The sequence below is a fragment of the Epithele typhae genome (genome assembly GCF_022376455.1).
Source record: "Epithele typhae strain CBS 203.58 chromosome Unknown BXZ73scaffold_71, whole genome shotgun sequence".
NCBI classification, from domain to species: domain Eukaryota; kingdom Fungi; phylum Basidiomycota; class Agaricomycetes; order Polyporales; family Epitheliaceae; genus Epithele; species Epithele typhae.
In genome coordinates this window covers 16,596-42,163 of record NW_025954262.1, presented here as the reverse complement: position 1 = coordinate 42,163, position 25,568 = coordinate 16,596, and the positions used below count along the sequence as shown (strand labels likewise).

The following is a 25,568-nucleotide window of genomic DNA, read 5'->3' as shown; positions in this document are numbered from 1 at the left end:
CGGGCTTTGTTCTGGAATCATCGGGGTTATGTATCCTGCCGGAGTTTTCCATCCGTATGTATTGTAATCAGGGCTATCGCTGCGGGGGTATTCTGGCCCGCTAACCAAGGGAGCGTTTAATCCCCTGGGCTGGTAGGCGTCTTCTGGGAAGGACATCTGAAGCAGATTGAAATGAGAGCGAAAGATGGAGAGGGTCTCAGGACGCTGCGGAATTTATATGTGACTCTGGTCATTGTACTAGACCACGGGCGCGCGTTTACCCTGTTGATACAAACGCCTACCGGACGGCGTACGGACGCTTACCATGAGACCCTAATGGAGAACAATGCAGGGCTCATTGTCTTCGCAAACACACGCACCCACAATGGATTTTGATGGATGTATATGCGTGTAGAAAATGGACTATTCTCCGAGCCAACTAGATCTAGATTCATCGCAGACATTTTACTCACATTGATTGCCACTGCGTTAAAGCCATCCTTGCTTCATTGGGGATGGATTGGAATCGTTCTAGGATCCACCCTTCCACAAAACATCAACGCAAACGAGATGGGAGTATGTACAGAGCACCCAAACGGCTGGTGCAGAGGTCGGAGAGAGATCACCGCGACAAGAAAGAGGACGAACCATACGATTTAGACGACAACGGAACAACACACTCCCTGCGCGGCTCCTGTGAGAAACAGGGTGCGTGGGATCCTTACAACTCTAGGGGCATTGATAGGTGGGTTGATACTTGCGAGAATCCTCGAGAGCGGTGCGGAGCAACGAGACAGAAGCAGGTGGATTGCGCCTGGGCGACGTGTCTGGACGAAGGGATGGTCTGCCGTGGGGCGTCCTGCGTCCATCGAGTGGTGGGTGTGGAGAGCTTCACCACATAGGTGGATGAGCACTCACCCGGATCCAGCACTCTGTTCTCAGCATCCCTTTCCTCCGACCGTCCCGTTCAGTGGAATTTACGACATCGGCAGGATAGATTGTAGAAGAGATCGAAAGAGGCGTCCTGTGATGTGTCGCCGTAGTGTGATGTGGAGATGACGGTGTCTGACGAAGAGAAGGGAGAGTGAGTACTTATGGGAGAGTCTCTGACTCTCCTTCGAAATAATGTACATCACGTGATAAAATATTGCTGACGTAACGGTGGGGGTTGCAGCGGCCAGCCTTGTTTTCGTTTTCAGTACGTCTTCATACTGCCCCTCCACCACTCCTGGGCTTCCACTGCTGCGGTTCCCCTTCTATTCCACATAATCGCCTCCATCACTGGCACGGAGTCGTACAGGCAGGCCCGGACCGTCCTCATTATCGAGGGTAAGCAGACTCGGCGCGCGGCGGCTGAATTTCAGGCTCCCAATAGTACAGGCGCGGTGGGTCCCTATGTAAAGCGCGCACATTTTCATACTAATACTAAAATAGCCCAGGCTCCGTGCGCATCGTCGGACGCCGTCGACCTCGCCTGCATCGTAGACGCCATCCTGCGCCCGTCGCGAACCCCGTGTCGAGATGGATCAAGCCCTGCCAGTACGCGTGTGAGTAGCATTCGCGAACAAACTAGAGGCACGGGAGATCGCACTGCTTTCCCCCCATTCGGATTTGTCAAACATGGCCTCAAGTACAGTCGTCGGGGCATGCAGTAAACGGCGCTAAAGTGAGAAACGATCAGCAGAGGCATTGTGCGGGGTTCGGGAGAATGGTCGTCGCACCCTCACCAGGCTTGATGTCTACAAAACAGGTTCCGGGATGTTCGAAGAGCGATGAGAGGTCTTTCAGCGCTTGTTCGTTCATCCTGTCGACGCTTTGCCTACATCCCACGCAAAGCGCCACGTTATCGGTCTGGATGAACGGACTAGGTTGAAGTACTTTTCGATCCCGCATGGCTTTTACGACTGCAGGAAAACAGCCGTCCTTCTTGCACTTCAAAGTGAAAAGGGGTGCACAGGACAGGCTATTCGCGACGCCGTAAGACGCGATTGTTGGGACAGATTTGAGGCAGAGTAGGGTATCCTCGCATGATAACGTCTCCTTCTCTCCATCGCTGTACACGAACCCACCATCCAGTCGAGGACCTAGCTGACAACAACACAACAGGGCGAGCGGCAGAAGGGACAGACGGCCCGTCTGCCGTGCGAGGTTGACAACTCCGATGCTGTGCTCGGGCCTGCACAGAGGCATGGTGTACGGCTCCGAGCTGGGTCCGGTAGATCTTTGCTTCCAGGTAGCAAGCGTGGGCTTGAAGTACCATCCCAGGTACACCATAGAGGGGTCATAGACCGCTGATATCTTGTACTTGTGTCCCAGACGGGCGTAAGCGGAAAGCTGGTCAAACGAGGGGCTCCACGCCGTCGTTGGATTGCCGGCTGTGATTACACTGAAGTACGTCAGATATCGGAGCTCAGTGCATATAAGCGGGGACAAGTACTCGGATAACAGGGTTCCTTGAAATAGAGCACGAAGAACGTGTCGCCAGTCTCGAACCGAGTCGTTGAGCATCACCATCGTACGTACAGACTCCGTGGCGCTCGGTTCTGCTTTCTCCGTTGGAGGACTCGGCGGGCCGGTTGACGACAGAGAGGGAGACGCCGCGGCGAGCAGATCCGCCAATACCGAGGAGTGTTTGACCAAAATTCCTCGATAGAGCTTGAATTCGACATCCTCAACAACATCAGGAAAACCCCCACTTGCTAATTAGAGAAAATTCTCTCTAATTAGTGCTTATTAGCAAGTCTTCTCTAATTAGAGCTTATTAGAGTTGCACATTGCTAAGGCATCTAATTAGAGCTAATTAGACGCAAATTAGATCTTCATAAGCTCTTCATTAGCTACGAGATAGATCTCAAGGAGCACTCAATGAGTACCGAATATGTTCACACAATGCTCACAATAGATCACACAAGTGTATAAGAGAAGCAAATAGATTTATATTCATCGTGCTACAAGATACAGCGTAAAGACTAATAACTATAGGCATATACAGTCACTCGGCCAAAGAATCCAATGCAGGCGACGTGGGCAACAGAGGACAGATGAGATGTGTGGGTGACGTGGCGACGCACAACGCGGGCGACATGAACAACACAGGACTAACAAGGCGCGTGGGTGACGTGGCGACGCGGATGACGCCAGCGCGGCGTGGACGGCGTAGGGGAGGCAGACGACGTCAGCGGGGGCGACGTCTGCGCAAGCTCGGCGTGGCTGGAACACGGACGTGTCACGCGATGCGGGCGAGATGGGTGCAGCGAGCGAGGTGAGCGACACGGGTGGATTGCAGGCCGGCGCGCGAGTCGAACGGGTTCTGCCACTTGTGTTTGGGTGCCATGACTGACAGTTAGAAACGAATGCAGTGAGACCGTCGAACGACTCACGAAGGGGGTAACATGGGCAACGCGCGCGGGGTAAAGAGGGCGACGTGTAAGACACGAGAGAAGCGGGCGACGCGGACGCGGGCGATGTGGGCGCGGGCGGTGCAGGAGAGCGACGTGGGCGCGGGCGCGCTGGTATGTTCGTGCGCCAGGACTGTCGTTCAGAAACGATTTTTCGAGATCTGCAAACGACTCACAAAGGTCCATCGGGTGACGCCATCACGCGTGTGAGACAGCTGAAGCGGGCGATGTGGGTGACACAGGCACAGGCGAGGTGGGGGAGGGAAAGGCAAGCATAACGCGGGTGAAGACGATGCGGGCAAGGTGGGGCCCGGGTGATGTGTTTGACGCGAGCGATGCGGGCGAGGTGACGAGGCGGTGAGGCGGGTAAGGTGGGTGACGCAGGAGGAGGCGAGGTAGGCGAGCGGCATAGGCAACGGGAACGATAAGTTCGCGGTGGGCGTGACGCAGAGCAGGGAAACGCTCGCCGGTGTGGTGCTGCTCGTTCTCAAGCTTGAAGAGCTCGTACCGCGAGCATGTTGGGAGAAGAGGGGGAAGAAAAAACCGTTGAGATCATTGCAGAACAAGCCAGCTGGGCAGTTCTCAAGTCTTGACGCGACCTGCTCAGGGTGACGCAGGTGATGCAGATGACACAGGGGGGAGGGCGAGGCAGTGAAGCGGGTGGGAAGTCAAGGGTAGAAAGGCGGGCTATAAAGTTGGCTGCTTGACAATGGGAGCGAGCAAGGGAGGATCAAGACCAGATGGTGGAACGTGGACAATGTGCTGGCGGCCAGAGGGGCGGCTCTACTTCGGGGGCGCGTGGGAATCGACGCGCGTCGCGCACTCCGGCGCTTGACACTGCCAGCTCTGCGTCCTCGTCGTCGTCATCATCTGCCTCTCTTCCTTCTAACCGCTCTGCACGGACCTCCCCCACGTCGACCGCGTTAGCTTCTCATCCTTCAAAGCTTCAAGCACCCCCTCGCCTTCGGACACTTCGCGAGCTATGGGGTTCCTTCATTGGTGAGTACTCTACCTTTCCTTGCGAACCCTCTCCCAGCTTTCAAAGCCCCCACCAGTCCCGCTGCGCCGGTGGCGTCTTCGACGACAACCTCTGCGCAGAGCTGCACAATCGTCTCGCGGACGGTCAAGATGGCCCACGAGACTCAGACTTGATCCCTCGCCCTGGCACGCCCGTCGACCATGGCCACCCCTGGAGCCTGCGCAGGCGCACACGCGTATGGGCACTGCAGGCACCAACGCAGGGTCCTGCTTTGCCCACCTCACCCGCGTCACCGCCATGTCCATCTCGCCTCCCTGGTCCACGTCGCCCATCTCACCCGGATTCCTCACCTTTCCCGCGTCGCCCGCACCACCCGTGTCGCCCGCACCTCCCGCGTCGCCCGCGTCACCCCGTGTCGCCACCTCACCCTCATCCCATGCGTTTGTCTCGCCCACGTTGCTCGTCTCGCGTCCACCTCGCCCACATCCCCCGCGTCGCCTGTTCCCTGCGTCACCCACCTCGCTCCGTCTTGCCCCGCTCACGTTCGCATCACCCACGTCGTCCGCGTCGACTGCATCGGCCGCATCACCCCCGTCGCCACCTATCTCCCGCATCGCTGCCGTGTCACCGCCATCTCACCGCCACCTCACCCGCATTATCCATGTCGCTGGACTTTTCACCCACGCCGCTACCTCACCCGTGTTGTGTATCTCCCGCGTCGCCACCTCACTCACGTCGCCCTCACAGCCTGGGTCGGCGGGCACTTCGGGTGAGACCACGTTATGGAAGACGAAGACGTAGCCACCTTCGTTTATTGTAGTTAGATACCAATATATCTCGTCCTTTCGGACTTCTATATTGTTGTGAATTTTCGATAAACTAGTCACATTAGCGATAATGAGCTTTTCAGTGATCTAATGAGAGACATTTTAGTGCAAAGAAGATTGGTTTTCCATGAGAGCACTCATTTGCACAAAATTAGATCTATCAGAGAGCAAATTAGGCAAATTAGATCTAATTAGCAAGTGAGGGTTTTCCTGATGAACGAGGATCACATTTCCGTCTTCAAAGTGAATATCTTTGTCGATTGTCCTGGAAACAACAGCGTCCGTATCCTTCTAGTATTGTCATAACGTCGTCAGCCATGTTTCAAAAGTATGAAGAAGCACGTGTATTACCTCGGGAGGAGCCCATCGAGTCGGCATGCGAGTCAAGGCGGATGTACAGAGTATCAATGAGATAGTAGAAGCAGGAAGGGTCGTGCGCCCTTGGAATTCATGAGTACATGAGCCGACTACCGCAGCACATGCACCCACGCGGCGAGGGTAGCACGTGGTCGCACGGTACGAACCCATGCGCTTATCGCTGACATGATCAGGCAGCGTGCATTCATATCTGCCGTATCGTACATGAGCTTCTGAACGCATGTGAAGCTCAATCCCGAGCTCCAGCCTCGTCGCTGGGCGTGACGGCTGTACGAGGTCATCGGGCGTACACCGGACAGTGGGGGTTGGGCCTGGGCCCGGCAGAGCCGGGCGCGGACGCGGAGCGGAGCTCACCGCCGGGTGGCTGAGTCGCGCCGCGATTTGGGGGTGTCCGGCGATAGCCCTTGGCACGTGCAAACACTTCAATAAGCAACTATGTACGAACAGTTACGCGAGCGAAAAGGGTGTGGTGGGTGGGCGCGAGAAGACGATGGATGGAACGACGGGGAACCGGATGTAAGGGGAGAGAGAAAGCGCGCGGGCAGAGACGGGCGAGGGACAGGAAAACTGCGCGAGGCCTAGGCGCCCATAGCTCGGCCAGACGCTGGGGACCGGCCTCGCAGGCTCGGCCGGCACCTGCACAGAAGAATGTCTAGTCTTGCTTTCAGAATATCTGAGTTGTGAGCCGCGTCTCGTAAGATACTAGTTCTGATAATAGTCACGCGCGCCGGTAACGTACCTTGTTATACTATCGGTTCTACTAGGCCCCAGTCCTCAATCTCGATGTTGAACAACGACGGCAACATCTCCCAAACCGCTTCACGCCGGCGACGAAGCGCTTCAGAGAGGCGCTGCCGACAACGAGGTGCCATGTTCTCCGTTGCATCCTTCCAGTCGTCTTGTTTGTCCACTCTGCCCAAAAAGGGATCCATAGTGCGCGTCAAGCTTTCGATCAGCTTCGGCACGACGGAATCCCGAAGGTTGCTGATCTCCGCCATGCAGCCAATGCCTTCGAATACGTGCTCGCACTCGCCCGGCAAGGTTTTGAAGATCTCCCAGGCTGTCGAGGCTACGGTACGCACGATCTCCGGCGCGGCTTGGCAGCAGTGAAGCCAGTCTTCTTTGTTAAGTACTTCCTTCTGACCGTCGCTGTACAGTAGTCCATGTTCTCGGAGGTCCCGGAGATCGAGGCGGCAGCATAGAAGTAACGCGGTCGGCAGCAGTGATAACTCTCCTGTGAGGCGTGCGAGGTTGGCGACTCCAATAGCATCATGGTTTCCAAACCGGTCACGCATGAGATCCCCATTGGTGTACACGTGACAACTTAAGTAGCAGCCAAAGTCGGAGGTGAAGTAGTGCTTGAGATAATCCAAGCCGGTTCGGCGAAGACTTTCCATTTGATACTTGTGGCCGAGACGGATGAACGCGAAGACTTGCTCGCTGGTGATTTTTGGCATCTCGCATACGGTTACACTAACAAACAGCTGGTAAGTATCCGTATCCGGGTAACCATATATCGTTACACACCGGGAAGCGATCGTGTCTCCCATGAGAGCACGGAGTGCGTAGCGCCAATCACGTGCGGCGTCTTGCACCGTAACGATGGGCAAGCCACTCAAGACATCGAGTTCAACCAGCACTTCTGGAATGGGAAAAGACGCAGAAGAGGCAAAGTTGGGGGTTGATGCGCGCGAGAGGATTTTCTTGAACACAGGAGAGTGGTGCATCAAAATGCCTTTGTAGACCTGAAACTCGACATTCTCCGCGACCATGATCACGGATCCATCCTCGAGGAAGTGCTTCGCACCGCATGCATGTGGCCCTTAAGAGCTTTTTTAGCCATGCGAAGGAAATGCGGAAACACTCGTCACACCTTTTACTTTCTTTTGAGCACAGGACGTTCCGTGGACAGCGTCTGCATCGAGGTCGGTGGTTGTGTCGAGAAATGAACTCGTAGAGAGAGCTTCCAAAGAAATTGCATTTATGTCGTCAAGGGAATATATAGTGAGTTGCTCCTCCATGTTACTAGCTGCCGAAAGAGCGATGAGGGTGTGGGTGTCGTCAGTGGGGAACTTGTCGACTAAGCACGGCGGGAGTTCGAGTACACAAGGCGTACAACGCCGTGAATGCGAGGCAGCCTCGTGCCGGCCCGCTACCTGAGTGCTCCGAGAGCTCCCGTGCTTATCTCTCAGATGGGTTTGGGGAGCTCGTGAAAGTCGACGACTCGACGGGGTGGCGCTTGCGATAACACAGTTGACAACTGGCATGGGAGAGTATTATGTAATCATCCCTCACGGACCCCGCGCGCGCCATCAACACTTTGCAACTTCATCCTTCCCCTCACCACAAACATCACACATCAGTATGAGTAAGTCGAGATCGTCTCTTCAGTACAAGCTCCATTAACCGGCGGAGTACCCCACACTCCCCCGCCGATGTTGCCCTCCAACGCCTCCGCAGAGAGTCTCCCCAACGCCACGGGTGCTGCGAACCGCTTCGCCACACCGCGCCGCTCCCAGGGTGCACGCCCGAGTGCGCGATCAGGGTCGTCAACTTCGTGCGCCTTACCGGCAAGACAACAATCCTCCCATCTGTCCTGCTCTCCTGCTGCCAGCTCGGCTATCAGCTCTTCGAGAGACCTGTGTACAGCGATGGAGAGAGAGAGAGACGTTGTCGGCGGGCGACCTCGCGCTTTGAGTGCGCACCACACCTCGGACTCGGCTCGTAGTGCACGGGGAAATGGATCGGGCATGTTGGTCCGCTTCACGAAACGGCCGTGTCGGGTGGGAAGACGACCCAGTACTCTCGCTCCCGCCCCGCGCACCACAGGCGAGCTCACGCTCCTCCCCCGTGCGATGCCCATGCGCTGTCAGGACAGCCTAGAGCTGCCTTTGTAGGGCGACGGCCGGCACGAGGGACTGAACGCGGTCGAGTCGGCGCGGTGCTACGAGGCGAAGACGAGCCGGATGGGTGTGGCGAGCCGCGCCCCCCGCGGTTGTGTTGCACGATCCGAAGTGCGGACGAGCGAGTACTTGATAGAAGAACGTCGAGAAAGAATTCCGCGATGGATCCTGGACTTTGCTTGAAGGGATATAGTGCCGTCTTTGCAGTAGAACCATTCATTGCTCGGCAATTCCTGGTGATGAATTGCTGATTATGGGTTTCGTTCGCGATGCATGCGGTGTCACGATCGCCTTTGGGGGTACGAAATAGAGTGGGACATGAACAAGGAGAGTGCAGACGCGATTCTGTGGCAATATCGCAGTACAAAGCATGTGGCGAGATGTCCTAGAACAGGAATCTAACACGGAACGAATGACATCGCTCTATTACAGCACATTCTACTTTGTATATTGCTGCCTGCATTTAACCTCATAAGCTTTCGGATAGCCTGAGCACGACGTAAGCACTCACCTCGGGCTTGTTCCTGTTCAGGACGCGTCTTAGAGAGCGAAGAACGATGCCAGTATGGAGAGCGTGTCTTTGTTGTACGCGTTGCACTGCACTTGGATATCGCGCGCGTCTTCCCCACACCCCTTACAGAACGCGTCCATGTTCGGCTGAACAAACGGGTTGGGCGACACAAGAACACCCGTGCTAATACTGGTCTCCATTGCTCTATGCCAGACGAACAACTCCATGTGTCCTCCGCACTGAACGTTCTGATCGTCCCCACAGTCGAATCCGCACGGCTCTTTCGGCCTAGCATTGGTCACGGAGTTGTTCACCCCGATCCCGTGTGACGCTAGCTTGGGAATAGCACTGAAGCAGTGCACGAAGTCTTCTGTGGAAAGCTTCTCGTACGTCCCGTCCGGGCGAGCGCACCCGCCGAAAAGCTTCCCTCCGAGCTGACAGCAGGAGAGCAGGGCGAGCGGCAGAAGCGACGTCTTCCCCGTCAGCCGGGCAAGGGTGACTATCCCGATGGCGGTTTCTGGTGGGCACCCCGGAAGGGTGTACGGATGCGTCCGGGAGCTCCATCGGTTCCAGTGATTGAGGGTTGGAACGAAGAATCGCTCGAGATACCCCATGGCGGGATCGTAGAGCGTGTCCATCTGGTACTTGTGGCCAAGGCAAATGTAAGCCGAGAGCTCGTCGAAGCTGGGGTGCCAAGTCTCTCCAATCCTACGATGTACGATCTGTTAGTCCGCGGAGCCATTCTGTGACTTTTTACTGACCTCGTCAGCGGAGTGGTATTGTAGAGCGCGCGCAGGACGTAACGCCAATCGTGGACGGAGTCTTTGACCTCAACGACCAAGTTGCCCCCCTCGATTTCTTCGAAGGACGACAGGGAAGTAGATCCAAGAGCGATCATGTCCTTAAAGACCGGAGAGTGCTTCGATAGTATCCCTCGAAGCAATCGGAAACGCGCTCCGACCTGCACCGTGAGGATGATGATCGTGCCATCGTCGAAGTAGAACTCCTCTTCACCGGAGAGTGTCGGTTGTTTGTCGGCTTCCTAGAGAGAAGATAAAGTGAGATCGCTTGTGGTGAACCACGGAATTACTTGCCTTCGCTTGCATCGATGCTGAGCGCTGAGCCCCAGTGAGGGTCGCTCCCGTCTACATACGTCTACATGCGTCCCGGCGCCACTCACATATGTAGACGTATCTAGACGTCCAGGACGGTCGGAGGACGTATTCTAAATCCGTCTAGAAACGTCTGTTCAGATCTAGACGTATTAAATCTGTCTGTATGCGTCTCTATACGTCCACATATGTCTGATTATGTGTTTGGTACTGTACACGGGAAGCTCCCCACCGCCATCGGCTCGTTCCACCCGCCCTCACCCCCCGTCGCCTTGCGCCCCGTCGTCCGCTCCCCTCTCACGCCTCGTGCGCTGCGCCCCGTGCCCCACGCCTTCGTCGTCCAAGCCCCGCTCAGCGTCGTCCACACTCTGGGGCCTGCACCGTGACGCTCGTCGCCAACCCAGCTCACTGCTCTTCGCCACCGCGCGTGCCAGTCGTTCGCCTACACTCACCCTTACCCACTGTGTATGCAGTCTTCCCAAGCGAGCCCGTGCATATATACCTGGCTGTTGTCCCAATGGGCGTGAGATTGATTGGCGAGAACAATGAGGCAACACACCAAGGAGACATCTGCGACGCCCTGTAACGTCCTTGCTCCCGCTAATCACGCCGCTCTGGCTGCAGAGCAATCTAGTTGCAGAGGGGAGGTCGTTGATCGTGAGTGGCCTGAATGCACGATCAGCTACGATCGCCTTCCCTATGTCGCCGCGCTGCGGACGCACCTGGGAATGCCCTTGGGGTCGACGATGAAGAACCCACGCCCCACAGACGCCGCCTGAGGGCGATGCCCTCGTCCTCGATGAGGACTCGGTAGTCGCGCCGCGCACCACGCGCGAGATGGACATGTTGCAGTCCGCGATGAACGGGAGCTTGAGGTCCGGGCCTAAACTGCCCTGCGTGCGTGGGGACGTCGCCCGGGCAAAGCGCGAGTGCTGCGAGTTGGTCGAGGCCGCTGTGGACGTGGCAGGGCTAGCATGAGCGGCTACGGAACCGGACTCGGTGGAAGGGGAGGGGGACGGAGTGGGAGGTGAGAAGAACGGACTAAGGAGGACAGTGTTGGTAGTACGGGGAGGCATCCATATGAAAATCCGTTAGCGACAGCGACACGCGCCACACAGACAGAGGGACGCGACACACCACTGGCCAAGGTAGTCTGAGAGGACGACCTCTTGGAGAAGCCGTCGACGACGGCACTCACCTTGAACGCGAGCACGGGCTTCTGCACAGTGGCGACCATCGTTGCGTGTGGTTCGCAGGAGAGGGGAATATGCACCGTGGATGGCAGAAGGGTGTGAGCGATGGCATTCGTCAAGGAATGGTGGGTATATGCGCACCTTCAACCACCCAGCTTGCATTCTGAACGACAAAAAACATACCGGTGCTCCTTCCAAGACGACCAGGGTGGTGTGCTACGCACTCTCTTGCATGCCTCCAAGACGAAATCCACGTCGCGCATGTCAACAAAGAAGGGCGTGCAGAGCTGCGTTCTTAGATAGCAAAGGATGAAATAGACGAACGGGAGAGGGAGAGGTGGAGGTGGTGGAGCGGACGAAAGAGGGCAAGACGCGCGTCGCGCCAGGCGTCAGAAAGTCGCGACGTCATCGGAGGCATTCCGTGGTTCACGTGATGAGAGCGAAACTCGTTTTTCAAGAGAAACAGCGGCAAAGCCAGTGAGAGAAGTCTTGAACAGAAAAATTGCGTAGTGAGACAAATATAGCGACGTGCTCTGTTTTTGCGCGGACACGCGCTGACAGCAGATACTGCTCAGCAGGATTCTCACGTCATCTCCGGCGCCTGAGAGGAACTGATCGTCTGAAGACGTCCCAGAACGTTTTTCATCATATCTAGACGTCTCCAGACGGGAGCTGTCCTCACTGGGGCTGAGCAGTAGGGAACGGTGAAAAGCCGTGCGAAGCGCTTGAACTGTCGCGGGATATGCCGTAATAATGATTACAAATCATTAGAGGACCGCGTCTCGTGTACTAGAGAATACCATTCTACATCACAAAAGGGCAGATTCTCTTGCCCTCTGCCTTTGCCTCCAACCACGTTCCGGGCAGAGTCTTGGATAGATTGTCGCAAGACACACCACGTAGGCTACCAGAACGACTCGGAGCGCTCTTGACGTCATAGGGTCCGTCAATGGCAACATTTGCGAAGGGCCCAGCACAGGCTAACAATGCTTGCGTACTTTGTTTCCCGACCGCTGCCATTGCCATTTCCACCGTACACACGCAAACAGCTCCCGTTGCAAGTCCGTTTCCCGCAAAAATTACATTTGAACCCAGCGATGGCACAGACGAAGGCTAGACGTGCATCGGGTGCAGCACAACGCCCATACCGCCAGTGCCGTCCGCGCCTTCTCGAAGTCCGCACAATCCGCCCCGCGCGGGTGGATCTCGCACGCGAACGGCTTCGGCCGGCTGTCCCAGATGCGAACAACCCAGGGACGACCGTGGTGTCGCCAGGGATGCGGAAACCGTTCCAGCTATGTTCGGTGCGCGTGTTGTGCGGGATGGCTGTGTGTTCTTGTCAGCGCAGAACAACAGGCAGAGAACCCACCGAACGGACACCGCCACCTGCGCGCGCGCACGCACTTACCTACACGCACACGCACACGCACACGCACACGCACACGCACACGCACACGCACACGCACTTGTCGGCGTCGGACGCCGCGAGGAATGATCGCTGCGCCCGCGTCGGTGGCAGCGCGGCGGCAAAGAACGCAAGCACTTACGGGATGCCCTCAACGAGCACGGCGTCGAGGTACGATAGGCTCCCACGGTCGTCAAGGTCGGGGACGCGCGCGCGCGCCACGACGCGGTCCATCTCCGCCTGCGCGCGCGCGCGAACGCCTCGGGGTGCATCACGAGCGCCAGCCGCACCTTTTCGTCGCGCAACTCGGCCCCCAGCTCCTTCTGCGTCTCTCACAGAGCACACCAAACACTATAGACAATTCGTCATGATTCAGACTTTATCGTATCAGGAACGGGTCGGTGTCGTACAGCTGCAGAGTGATATGATCAGTTTTCGGACCGACTGAGCCAAAGAAAACTCACACAAATTTTGAAGCCCCACGCACTAAGGAATTCCCAGTCCACTCGCTTCGTTTCTGCTGCTGCTACACAAAGATAAGCTATTGAAGCAGTGTGAGCCCACCACGGGCGCTCACCTTGAATTCAATATAACACTCTCCACAGAGACCGTGCTTCAATCTGTCTGAGATCGAAGAATGACGCCAGTCGAGAAAGCGTTGCCGCATTGCACTCGTCGCACCACCTCTCGATCTGGTCGCTACACCCCTTGCAGAACACACCCATCTCGGGCAGAACGAACGGGGTGGGTAGAATAGGCATGCCACGACCGGAAGCGAGCTGGAAGTATTCGAGCAAGCCATAGATCCCCCCCAAGCATTTCAGACCGTCGTTGTCCGTCCGTGAATTGAGGCATGGGTCTTGAGGTCGAGTGCCGATCAGGGCGTGCATCCGCCGAATCCCGTGGGAGGTCAACCCGTCCATGGCGCCCAAGCAGCGCTCGAAGTCTTCCGTAGATAGCTTCTCATACGTCCCGTCTGGACGGGCGAGGCCCTTCAAAATCCTCCCGCCCAGCTGACAGCAACACAGCAAGGCGAGGGGCACGAGCGACTCCTTCCCGGTTAGCCGAGCGAGGTTGACGATCCCGATGGCGCTCTCGGGGGCGCATCCGGGGAGCGCGTACGGTCGGGTCCGAGCCCTCAATTTCTTCCAGCAGTCGAGGGTGGGAGAGAAGAAGCCCTCTATGTAATCCATGGCGGGTTTGTAAAAGGCTTCCATCTGATACTTGTGGCCAAGACGGATGTAGGCGGACAATTCGTCGAAGTCAGGATGGTAAGTTTTGTTCCCGGGACCAGTACTTCCGGGAGAGACTCGTCATTATGGGGAAATAATGGTATACGGCATGCGCACCTCATTAAAGGTTTCATGTTATAGATGACGCGCAGAACATGACGCCAGTCGTGGATAGAGTCCTGCAACTCAACGAGGGGACATGGGCCGAGCTTGCCTCCGACTAGGTCGACTTGATGGGACTCAGAACCAAGAGTAATCATGTCCTTGAAGACGAGTGAATGCATGACAAGTATCCCTGTATGTAACCGGAAATGGAGTCTTTGCACGGACAGGATGATGGTGCCGTCATTGAAGTAGAACGTCTTATCGTCTCGGATCTCGGATCGCTCGTCCGCTTGCTGCAACAGAGGCGAGGTAAGATTCGTGTGATGTGAAGACACAATGCCCCACCTTCGATTGCATCGATGTGAAATAAGGAGTGTTGGACGTGAATGTCTCGCTGGATAGTGGACACGGGAAGGTGACAGGAGATTTATCGTCACGGCGGCTCAGCGCGGGAACTACCGCAGCGTAGGCCACGTGGGCGCACCGAGTTTAGAAATCGGCTGAGCATTACATGTATTAACGTGTCAAGAGTCGCAGGTCCTCACAGAGCGCAAGACTAGACTCATCCACCTCGAGGTCAGCTTTCACTCCACACAGTAAGGAGCGGACACTCACTTCGGACTCGCCGCCTCCGTCCACCCAGGCACCTCCACCCCGACCAGCTCCGGCAACGACTTCCACGCCTCAAAGTACACCTTCTCGCTTCACTGCACCACCCCCTCCTTGCACCCGTCGCACAAACCCTTCCCATTCGGCCCGTCCATGTTGATGTACCCTATCAGCGGGTCCGGCGCGACGAAGATCCCCGGCTCGTGCCTCATCTTGTGCACGAAGCTCGTCGCGAACCGCTAGCACCCGCTGTCGTCCCCGCGCAGCGCCCCCGCGCTGCACGTCTCCGCGCTCGGGTGCAGCGCAGGCTCGTGTGTGAGGCGGGCGAGGTCGACGACGCCGATCGCGTGGACGTCCGCAAAGCGCGGAGGCCGGGCGGAGGCCGTGGTCGACCCAGACGTGGAGGTCGTTGGTGAAGAGGCGCTTGAGGTGGGGGAGCGAGGCGCGGTAGACCGTAGAGGACCCGGGGCATGTCGTGGTTGTGGGACAGGCGGACGTAGGCGGCCACCTGCTCGAATAAGAGCATCAGGGGGCACTGGTCCAGGAAGCTGTGAGTAGCGTGTGAGCGTGGGCGACGGTGGGGCGGATGAGTGTGGGACGGACTTTGTGCCAGTGTGCCTTCGTGGTATGTAGAGACGCAGATGGCGCCAGTCCCGGGGCAGGAACGCACAGATAGACGGGAGGGACCGCTATGCGCATTCCAGAATCAGATGGAGCTGGTGCATACGCGTTCGAACTGCAGCGGAGAGGGCTGACCTGTGGTGGGAGGAGAGAATGCACGCGGTTAGGCCAGCGCTTCCGGGCGACGTCGGATTCCAATACCCGTCTCGGTCCTCGCCATGCGATCGTCTCCCGCTGGCCGTCGCCGTACGTGAACCCGTCCGTGAGCTGCCTGCACCCGGGCTGCGCGCATCCGAGGAAGGCGAGCGGGGGGAGTGCGTTCTCGCCGGTCAGGCGTGCGAGGTTGACGACTCCGATCGCGTGCGCGGAGGTGCAGCGCGGGAGCGTGTACGGCTCGCCGCGGGAGCTGGTCCACTTCTTCCATCCGTTCAGAGTGGGGGCGAAGCGCCGTTTGAGATAGGCCATGGCGGGGGCGTAGATCGCCCAAATCTGGTACTTGTGGCCCAGCCGGATGTACGCAGAAAGCTGGCCGAAGGATGGGTACAGGGACAGGTCGTCGGGTTCGGCGGCATCGGCATTGAGCGTGTGCGCAGTATTTCAGAGAGGTCATACATCATATGCGAGATGCAACGATACGCACATCAGAAGCGGGGTTCGGCCATGGCCGTAGAAAAGCATTCATAGGACGTGGTGCCAGTTGCGCGCGGAATCTCGTAGCTGTACCGTGGGTATTGTAGTAGCTATGATCTTATCGACGGAAGGCTCTGTGCTGGAAGCGATGTCGTCAACGGTGTCGGAAGGAACGCACGGGTTGAACATGTCCTTGAAGATCGGCGAGTGCTGGGCGAGTACTCCTCGGTATACTCGGAAACATACGCCTCCGACGACGAGGTCAAGATTTCCGTCATCATAGTAGATCTTCTCTTCTGGCCCGTGGCTGAATGTGGCTATAGGTGCGCTGGGATGGCTGGGTGAGACAGTGGCGTCATCCGAGTGACGAGTCGGGCTATGAGACCATTGAGCACTGTGAGAATGGGCACAAGCCTCAATGTACGCTGATCCACTTACCTCCAGCCAGTTCCTGGCACGGCTGTCTCGACGACGTGGCTCATGGGTGGGGCGCAAGTGGGGAGAGGCGATGAGGGGACGGCTCACTGCAGGATGTGCATTGGGGCCGTGGGCGGCAGGGACGCTGAGTCACTGCCGCCGCTCGCCGCCTTGGCTGTGATGCACGCCACTCCTCCTCCTCCTTCTCCACCACCATTAATTGCCGCCCCCAGCCTCCCTGCTCGGCGCTCAGCCCCCACCATTCTCCAGGCAGACGATACATAGCGACACAGTTGCTATTGGGGTCCGGTGTCACCTAGTGACAACGTTCAACTCCCCTCCCCCTCCTCCCTCAACCTCGACCTGCATGCCGTCCTTCGCCCACCTTGCCGGCCACATTCACACCGCACGAGGACATCCATATGGACATCCTCAGCATGGAGATTAGAATTAGGGGGCCACGGCAATGTACCGCGGTTCATGTTTTGGTGAGTCCTCCGCTCCACCCTCCTGCGTTCACAACGCGCTCCTCTCCTTCTCTCCTGCTTCATCCGGCCTGCTGCCCTGTCTACGACATGCGGAGGAGGTCCACCCGGACATCCTCCACCTCGCCCTCCGCAGCCTCCGCATCGCCCACCTCCATCCGCGTCCACCTCGCCCACCTCATCCAGGCTCCGTCTCCGCCTCCGCGTCGCCCTCCACCTGCGTCGCGCATCTCCGCCTCCGCGTTGTCCCGGCCGTCCACCTCTTCCCACCAACCCTCCGCGTTGTCCTGACCCTCGTTCCGGCCCTCCGCCCTCGCCCACCTCCTCCCCCACCTTGTCCCGGCTCATCGCCTCCTCCCGCGTGCCCTCGTCGCCACCCTCCGCGCCCGCGTCGCCCACCACCACCACCTTCGCCTTCTCCCGGCCCTCCTCCGCGTCCGCGTCACCCACCTCTGCCCGTGTCGCGGCCACTCCTCCCGCGAGCTCTACGCGTCGCCCACGTCCGCATCACCTACCTCCACCCGCGTCGCGGCCCTCCGCTTCGCCCACCACCACCACCACCACCACCATCACCATATCCGCCTCCTCCCGGCCCTCCTCCGCGTCCGTGCCGCCCACCTGCGCTCGCGTCGCGGCCCTCCGCCTCCTCCGCATCGCCTGCCTCCCCCTCGCTGCTCGCCGCCTCCTCCACCTCTCCTCCACTCGCGTCGCCTTGCACTCGCATCACCCTCCACCCGCGTCGCGCATCACTGCCGCGTCCCCCACCTGCTGACGTCGCCCGCCTCTGCTCCCGACACCCTCTGCGCGCTTTCCCCCGCCTCATCGTTATATACATATATTTTGTCTCTAATCATACACTAGTATAACTAAAAAAGCGTGATAGGAAACAAAGGGGACGACGAGCACGGGGGGCAGGGCGCCCATATGGCGTGCGTGGGACTCTCAGCGACGACGTCTGCGTGCGTTGTTCCCTTTGCAAGTCGACCATCCGCTATGCAATCGCACGCGAACTTCGGCTTCGGCCGGCTGTCCCAGATACGAAGAACCCACCGGCACCCGTTCGCCCTTGCGGACAACGGAGACGACGACGACGACGCACCAGACGAACCCGGAGTGGTACTCGTCCGCGACGGCGACCCCCGCTGGGGCGCGCACGTCAAGGAGCGCGACGAGCCCGCGGCAGCAGCGGCGAGCCAGATGTTCGCCTCCGCGAATTCGCGCCCGGGGCACACTGGTAGCTGGCGCCCAAAGCCGAAGACGATCCGCCGTCGCGGGGTCCATCTCGGGCCAGCGCTCGGGGCGGAAGGCGTGGGGGGCGGAGTACGGGGCGGGGTTAACTGAAGGGGATAGGGGGTGACCGGTGAGAACGAAGGGAGACGGACCAGCAGTTGGGGACGCGGGAGCCGTTCCAGCTGTCTTCGGTGCGGGTGTCGAGGTACGGCGAGCCTCTGCGGTCGTCGAAGTCGGGGACGCGCGCGCGCTCTACGACACAGTCTATCTCCACCTGCGCGCGCGCTCACGCGCGCCTCGGGGTGCATCACGAGCGCGAGTAGCGCGTTCGAGAGCACCAGTACCGTCACGGTCTAGATACGCGCGGCCGCATGCATCAAGCCGCGGACCCTCAGCCGCGTCCTTCCTTCGCGCAAAACGAGCTCCACCTTCGTCTACCTGCGGCCTGCCCACGCGTCCGTGTCCGTCTCTCGCGCTCTCAAGTTCCGACCCGCTACTAGGCGAGGATACCGAACGATATAGGCCAACTGTCATGATTCATGCTTTATGGTGTCAGCAACAGGTCGGTTATGATCAGTTTATGGACTGAGTGAGCCAGAAGAAACTCATACGCACCGGTAGGGTCATAAATTGAGATAATGCCGCAGTAGTACACATGCGAAGAGACGTCACAGCCACGGTCAGAAAGATACACGTAAGAACACAAGATGTCAGCCGCACGCAGACAACTTCCCATCAAACTGCTTCTAATGCCGCTGCAGAACGATAAGCCATCGAAGCAGTATGAGCCTGATATAAGCACTCACTTCGAAGTTGAACAAAGGTTGAGGGTGCCTTGCTTCCATCTGTTCTAGAGATCGAAGAACGACGCCAGTCGGGACAGCGTGTCTTGGTTGATCTCGTTGCACTTGTCCTGGATCTGGCCGCGACACTCCTCGCAGAGCATGTACATGTCGGGCTGAACGAACGGGGTGGGTTGAATAGGCACGCCCTGACTGGAATCGTCTTGAAAGTCTGCAAGCAGTTCACGGATCCCCCCCGTGCAAGTCCCATCCCCGTAATCCAACTGTGTGTTCGGGCATGACTCTTCAGGTCGAGTTCCAATCAGGAGTTGCATCGCATAAATCCCGTCGGAGGTCAAATGGTTGATAGCGCTCAAGCAGCGCTTCAGGTCCTCAGGAGACAGCGTCTCGTGCGTTCCGTCTGGGCGAGCGAGGCACTCCAACAGCCTCCCCCCGAGCTGACAACACGAGAGTAGGGCGAGCGGTAGAAGCGACGTCTTCCCGGTCAGCCGAGCAAGGTTGACGATCCCGATGGCGCACTCGGGAGCGCATCCGGGGAGCGTGTACGGGTCGTCCCGGGAGCTCCACTTGTTCCAGCGGTCGATGGTGGGAGAGAAAAAGCGCTCCAAATATACCATGGCGGGTTTGTAAAAGGCGTCCATTTGATACTTGTGGCCAAGACGGATGTAAGCGGAGACTTCGTCGAAAGTGGGACGGTAGGTTTTGTCCCCGATGCTTCCAGGAGAGGCTTGTTATTATGGTGGAAACACGGTGGACAGCATGCGCACCTCTTCAATGGTTTGATGTTATAGATGACACGCAGAGCATGACGCCAGTCGTAGACGGAGTCTTGCAACTCAACGATGGGACATGGGTCGAGGTTTCCTCCGGTTGCGTCGACTTGATGAGACACAGAACCAAGAGTGGCCATGTCCGTGAAGACGGGTGAATGCATGGCAAGTATTCCCATATGTACCCGGAAGTGGACTCCTTGTATGAACAGGATGATCGTGCCGTCATCAAAGTAGAACTTCTCGATGTCTTGGATCTTGGATCGCTTGTCTTTCTTCTACAGTGGAGGCGAGGTAAGATTCATGTTCAGATATGAAGACACAACTCACCTTCGATCGCATCGATGCGAAATGATGAGTCTTAGACGAGAAGGTCTGGCTGGATCGTGGATGCAGGGTGACAAAAATTGATCGTCACGCCCAAGTCACGGCGGCCCACCGCAGTACTGGCCACGTGGGAGCACCGAATGGAGGAATCCGTTGAGCATCCGTGCTTAGGTCCTTACACAACTAATCATCTACCCTGACGTCGCCTACCAGTAAGGGGCGGACACTCACTTCGGACTCGCCGCCTCCGTCCACCCCGGCACCTCCACCCCGACCAGCTCCGGCAACGACTTCCACGCCTCAAAGTACACCTTCTCGCTCCACTGCACCACCCCCTCCCGGCACCCCTCGCACAACTTCTTCCCGCTCGGCCCGTCCATGTTGATGTACCCGATCAGCGGGTCCGGCGCGACGAAAATCCCCGGCTTGTGCCTCATCTTGTGCACGAAGCTCGTCGCGAACCGCCGGCACCCGCTGTCGTCCCCGCGCAGCGCCCCCGCGCTGCACGTCTCCGCGCTCGGCGCCGGGTAGATCGACAGGAACGTCTGCAGCGTCGCCTGCACCAGCCGCGGCCGCGCCGCCCAGCACAGCGCGACGTCCGCCGCTGCCAGCGTCTCCACCTCGCCGTCCGAGTACGCGAACCCGGACAGCAGCTCCGGCCCGAGCCGGCAGCACATCCACAGCGCCGTCGGGAGCAGCGTGGGCTCGTGGGCGAGGCGGGCGAGGTTGACGACGCCGATCGCGTGGATGTCCGCGAAGCCGGGGCCGGGCGGAGGCCGTGGTCGACCCAGACGCGGAGGTCGTCAGTGAAGTGGCGCTTGAGGTGGGCGATGGAGGCGCGGTAGAGGACGGGCATGTCGTACTTGTGGGACAGGCGGACGTACGCGGCCACCTGCTCGAAGGAGAGCATCGGCGGGTACTGGTCTAGGAAGCTGTGAGATGTGAGAGACGTGTGAGCGGCAGTGGAGTGGCTGTATGCGGGCGGGACGAACTTTGTGTGCCTGCGTGGCATGTAGAGACGGAGGATGTGGCGCCAGTCTCGCGCTGAGTCGCCTGACATACGCACCACTGGACAGCTTGACTGTGTCGGCGGTTGGGGGAGAGAAAAGAGGTCGACGAAGGCGGAGGAGTGTTCTGTGAGAAGACCCTTGTAGATGCGAAACTCGACGTTCTGGACGAGGAGGATGATGGACCCGTCGTCGAACCAGAACTCTTCGTCTCGGACATTCGCGGTGGTAGGCTCAGAGTGACCTGATTCGGCCGTCAAGCTCTCAGTAGGAGCCATCTGGGGCGAGCTGAGTTGGACAGGCCTCAATGAACCTGCCAATGGCCTGAAGCGCGTGTAAGAGGTCGTCTCTATGTGACATCGGGGGCAGAAACGCACAGATAGACGGGAGGAGCCGCCATTCGCCCTCTAGAAGCGCATACAGTCAGTACGTGCACTTCCAATTCACAGCGAACAGGACTGACCTGTGGTGGGAGGAGGGAGAACGCGCGGGAACTGCGGCGGAGAGGAAGCCGTGGAAAGTTCGTACGTGCTCGCCACCGTTTCGGGGGGCGCCGTAGGCCGCCCGCCGGGCCTGCGACCCCGACTACTGCGGCCCGCCCAGTCTCGCGTCATCTCGGATGTCCGTTCCGACCAGAACGGACGGTATCTCCCTCTTCTTCGGGGCGCGCGCTCCAACTACGCTGCGTTTTGATCAGACCAACGTCCCGGATGCGCCAAGCAGTGAGGGAGCCGGTATGACGTTGGTGATCCTTCGGCCGGCGGGCCCAATAGCCAACAGTGTGGCAGACGCCATGACTAGACCATACTCCGAGCAGCTAGGAACAAAGCAACCGGTCGGTCACTTCTTGCATTCATGGGATCCGACGGGAGGCGACGAAAGCAAGGGGTGTTGAAGAAACTTGTCGGCGCTAGCTGGTGCTCACGCCATACGTGACGATTACAGCATCACATCCGTCACACGTAGTCACAACCCGTCGCGTCCCAGGCCCGCAGCTCTTCCTTCGATACTACCACCACCTCGTCCACCATGCCACTTTCTCTTACCCTGCTACACTCAATCCTGAATCAAGCACGAGCTGAAATTTTACAACACAAGTGTAACAAGACTCGCGATGCCTCGTGGCCATCATGCCACTGATGCCACGCGGATCTGTCCCTCCGGCCGACTCAAGCAAAGGGCTTTCATTCCGGCCCTGACGCCTCTGCAGTGGCACCGCTTCGTTCTGCGCAGGCAATGGCATGCTGCACAACGACGTGTGTTTGCTCCCTTCTCTTATCTACCCCTCGCTGAAGACATGCGATTCTCTCTCGAAGGGGCGAGTCGCGACGCCGCCAACGCGTCGCCATCACGTGTCAATTATCAGGAAGCGCCTGTCACTTGAACTTTTTCGGCCGCGGGCGTCTCCTTATTGTCTTGCACCCAGCGAGGACCAGCGAGGACGACTTCGATGGAACGGCTCCGGCTCTCGTCGTCGCGGATGTCGCCCGCGCACACAATCACGTCGCGCGCTAGCGCTATTGTCTTGTCTCTCGAGGCCCACGCCCAACATTGATCCCGCGGTCTTTTGTCTCTCCATGCCACTCCGCGCGCACCGCGTGCGCACTGGCATAAAGCCCAAGCAAAGTCGATCCCGAGAGGCCAGGACTCTGGACGTGCCCTCCTCCCCGCCCTCTCCCACACCGCACCCTCGCCGCCGCTGTTCCGCGTGTGCTTGACGCACTTCTCCTCAATCTCGCCCGCCACTCACTCGCCCGCTCCTCCTCCCCCGATGTTCTTCTCCAAGCCCAAGTCGAGCGCGCCCGCGCCCCACACCACCCCGCCCGCGTACCCGTCCGAGCTTGCGACGCTGCAGTACCAGCAGGACCTCCTCCGCGACTTCTGGAGCGGCTCCGCCGCGGGCCCGCTCCCGCCGCCGCCCGTGCCCGTCGCCGTCTCCCCCACGTCGCCCGACGCGTCGCGGAGCTCTTCGTTCGACCTCGGCGAGGGCCAGAAGACCAAGTGGGGCTCCGTCATCCTCGGCCGCTCGCACATCGCGCTCGCCGCCGCGCCCGTGCCGAAGCCGCTCTCGCGCACGCTCTTCCTCTTCGGGTTCCGTACGTCTCTCTCTCCCTCACTCCCAGACAAAGACAAGGCTGACACGCGCGCCCCGCACACAGTGTGCCCGCTGCTGTGGTTCGTCGGCGCGTTCTTCCTCTTCCGGCCGCCGGCGCCGCGCGCGGTCGAGCTCAACGCGCTCCCGTTCTACACCGTCGGCGAGCGCGAGCGCCGCGTCGCCGCCTACCGTGCCACGGAGGAGCGCTGGGCGAAGCGCTGCCTCTGGGCCGCCGTCGCCGTGCTCGCGATCGCCGCCTTCGTCGCCGGGGGCGCGGTCATGGCCGCGCGGGGGGCGAAGCAGGCCGCGGCTGCAGGCGCGCAGTAGTCCGCGCGGGGACATGGACGATCGGACTGTCGGGTCTGCTGCCGTTAGATGTGGGGAGGGCCTCTTGAAGGTGCGTCCGTCTGTCGTTTGCTTCTGCGTGGGGGGCGCGGGTGCTGATAATATCGCATTCCCTGCAGAGCCGCTCCTCGGACCATACCCCTGCCTCCGTGGCTGTATCGATATATCTCCCTCCCGCTCCTCGCCGTTGTACCTCCCTGTACCACCATCTCCAGGACCCCCACCTTGTTGTGTTTCTACGCCCGCGCGCCTCTCATGTACTCTACCACCCCACGTCCTGCGCTTCGCGCCTCGCGCGTGCCCACTCCTTTGTCACACCGCGCGCCGCACTGTCACTGTACGTTCAGCCCCCCGCCGCACCCAAAGTACCGTACTCAGGGTCTATATTATGTGTCTATACTGCGCTCACTGCGCACCAACCTCGTCATCACGTCTCGGGCCCGAGCCCGAGCCCGAGCGCGGCCACTACTGCTCGCCTGCGGGGGTGCGTGTATGCGCCCGGCAGTCGATTTAAAACTCGACGTCGCGCCGGGAAGAGCGCCACGCATCGAGGGCGTCCAGGGTCCGAGCGTGTGCGCTGCGGATCTGCTCTCGCCAGCCACGAGCAGTCTGCAGCGAAGCGCGCCACGTCCACCCTGCATGGCACGCAGAGTGGCTGCTTGTTTGCCTTATTACCGTTTTACACCCTCGAGGGCCGAGCCCGATGGTAGGCGATACATACAGGCATTCCACAACGCGTACGGGGTCTGGTGTATACGGGGAAGAAGGCATGTCAGTCCTCTGAGGAGGACCGGGACGCAGAGTGTCACAAACTGCTATCGCTGCTTTCGCTTCGACGAGACGTGCACCGACGACCCAGCTGTCTAGACTGCGCCGCCACTCGTCTTCGTCTTCGTCTTCGCATTCGGCCTCGCTCGGTTCGACGCTGGGAGTGCAGCCGTCGCTCGTCCCCATCCGGCACGGAAGCTAGCGGTTAATCGCAAACACCCTCGCAAGTGCCCTGCGTGATCCCGAGACGCAAACCAGGCTTGCGCTGACACTGCATGCGCGGCACGCTCCAGTACTCCAGTGACGGCGGTGCGCTAGGTGCACTTTACGCGCCCATGACATCCGGGGTCGCGTTTCCCCCTCGTCGCGTCGATGGCCTGCAGGTATAGGGGGCCCTGCTCGGCGTGTAAACGATGGACGCAAACGCCTTTGCCCTTTGCCTCCGCTGTGACCCGCAATCGGGATCGAGTGACTGGGTACGCGCGGTCGTCATGCCGCGGGCGGCACGGCGCGACGCTGGGCGCTCGGGCGATGCCGTCGTCATCTCCGCGTGTGCCGTGCGGGTGCGGGCTGCGGCGTTTGAAGTTTGGATGTTCGCACCTTCGCACCTTCGCGCCTCGAGTGCGTACATGCTAGCTAGGTGGGTCACGGTCCTACGTGGCGCGTGCCGCTGCGCAGGAAGACCTGCGCGCCCCGAGTTTCGACGCATCAGCAGCTGCCAGCGAACGTTGAGGGGTAAACGCCACATATGTGCAGCGCGGACTTACCAGGGTCCACAGTGTGCGGTGGCATGCGTGCCCTCTGCGTCCCAGACTTCGGCGCCGCCCGAGGAAGGTTGAACGTTGGACGGCGAGTGCCGAACGTCGAGCGTTGAAGACACCGTGGTGCGGAGCGGAGCGGTCTGCGTTGCGTCTTCTAGCCCGCACGCCTGACGGCCTCTGATGCGCGTGGCGACCGCGGTGCTCGTCGCTCGACCCCGCACGAGCCAAACTAAGCCGCACTCCGTCGCGACTCGCGCTGCGCCAATGCGTCCGAGATCCAGGGTCGACGGGCGGAGACGTCGCGCCGCGGAAGCATTTGCCGTTGAGCCTGTCGCGCGGCCCAGCACGCGCGCCACGCGTGCCCACGCGGGTTCGTTTGGGCCCACACGCGACGCCTGTCCAGTGTCCGAGGGCGCGACGTGGCGGGGACCGAGGTCTCCATGGCTGCTTCCGTTGTGGGTCCTTCGGGGAGAAGCGGGCGGCGCGTTGGGATGCTGTCCGCAGTGCCGCGAGATCGAGCCCACCAAGTCGCCAGAGAGGGGCGCGCGGCGAGTGGATGGATTGCTGTCACCGGGGACGAGTTGCGCCTTGCGCCGCGCCACCGCGGGCGTATCCAGACAGACAGACCATCAGCTCGTAGGTTTGCGGTGAGAAGGCCAGGCCGCACGGCGCACCTGC

The 25,568-nt window shown here is 59.4% G+C and overlaps 8 protein-coding genes across 8 annotated transcripts; 1 reads left to right on the top strand and 7 right to left on the bottom strand.

Moving 5' to 3' along the window:
* Positions 1-4,416: 4,416 nt before the first annotated feature.
* Positions 4,417-4,970, bottom strand: BXZ73DRAFT_81024 (uncharacterized protein; the record flags this gene model as incomplete). The annotated part of the gene is made up of 2 exons (XM_048023407.1): positions 4,417-4,477; positions 4,588-4,970. 2 exons carry the CDS (start codon positions 4,968-4,970, stop codon positions 4,417-4,419), a joined length of 444 nt encoding a protein of 147 aa, XP_047873337.1.
* A 1,334-nt stretch (positions 4,971-6,304) lies between these two features.
* Positions 6,305-7,333, bottom strand: BXZ73DRAFT_105764 (uncharacterized protein; the record flags this gene model as incomplete). The annotated part of the gene is made up of 2 exons (XM_048016376.1): positions 6,305-7,034; positions 7,089-7,333. The coding sequence occupies 2 exons, from the start codon at positions 7,331-7,333 to the stop codon at positions 6,305-6,307; spliced, it is 975 nt and encodes a 324-aa protein (XP_047873336.1).
* Positions 7,334-9,004: 1,671 nt separating this feature from the next.
* On the bottom strand, positions 9,005-11,324 carry BXZ73DRAFT_105763 (uncharacterized protein; the record flags this gene model as incomplete). Its single annotated transcript, XM_048016375.1, has 7 exons — positions 9,005-9,683; positions 9,737-10,017; positions 10,696-10,753; positions 10,810-10,862; positions 10,915-11,039; positions 11,208-11,226; positions 11,286-11,324. 7 exons carry the CDS (start codon positions 11,322-11,324, stop codon positions 9,005-9,007), a joined length of 1,254 nt encoding a protein of 417 aa, XP_047873335.1.
* A 1,740-nt stretch (positions 11,325-13,064) lies between these two features.
* On the bottom strand, positions 13,065-13,878 carry BXZ73DRAFT_105762 (uncharacterized protein; the record flags this gene model as incomplete). The annotated part of the gene is made up of 3 exons (XM_048016374.1): positions 13,065-13,097; positions 13,150-13,211; positions 13,407-13,878. 3 exons carry the CDS (start codon positions 13,876-13,878, stop codon positions 13,065-13,067), a joined length of 567 nt encoding a protein of 188 aa, XP_047873334.1.
* Positions 13,879-14,870: 992 nt separating this feature from the next.
* BXZ73DRAFT_81021 (uncharacterized protein) lies at positions 14,871-16,364 on the bottom strand (the record flags this gene model as incomplete). The annotated part of the gene is made up of 5 exons (XM_048023406.1): positions 14,871-15,179; positions 15,388-15,777; positions 15,976-16,021; positions 16,061-16,276; positions 16,321-16,364. 5 exons carry the CDS (start codon positions 16,362-16,364, stop codon positions 14,871-14,873), a joined length of 1,005 nt encoding a protein of 334 aa, XP_047873333.1.
* A 503-nt stretch (positions 16,365-16,867) lies between these two features.
* On the bottom strand, positions 16,868-17,438 carry BXZ73DRAFT_81020 (uncharacterized protein; the record flags this gene model as incomplete). Its single annotated transcript, XM_048023405.1, has 3 exons — positions 16,868-17,071; positions 17,106-17,269; positions 17,300-17,438. The coding sequence occupies 3 exons, from the start codon at positions 17,436-17,438 to the stop codon at positions 16,868-16,870; spliced, it is 507 nt and encodes a 168-aa protein (XP_047873332.1).
* Positions 17,439-18,864: 1,426 nt separating this feature from the next.
* On the bottom strand, positions 18,865-21,199 carry BXZ73DRAFT_105759 (uncharacterized protein; the record flags this gene model as incomplete). The annotated part of the gene is made up of 7 exons (XM_048016373.1): positions 18,865-19,531; positions 19,585-19,865; positions 19,918-19,966; positions 20,146-20,618; positions 20,702-20,838; positions 20,907-20,915; positions 20,977-21,199. The coding sequence occupies 7 exons, from the start codon at positions 21,197-21,199 to the stop codon at positions 18,865-18,867; spliced, it is 1,839 nt and encodes a 612-aa protein (XP_047873331.1).
* A 1,493-nt stretch (positions 21,200-22,692) lies between these two features.
* BXZ73DRAFT_105758 (uncharacterized protein) lies at positions 22,693-23,343 on the top strand (the record flags this gene model as incomplete). The annotated part of the gene is made up of 2 exons (XM_048016372.1): positions 22,693-23,017; positions 23,081-23,343. 2 exons carry the CDS (start codon positions 22,693-22,695, stop codon positions 23,341-23,343), a joined length of 588 nt encoding a protein of 195 aa, XP_047873330.1.
* Positions 23,344-25,568: the final 2,225 nt, after the last annotated feature.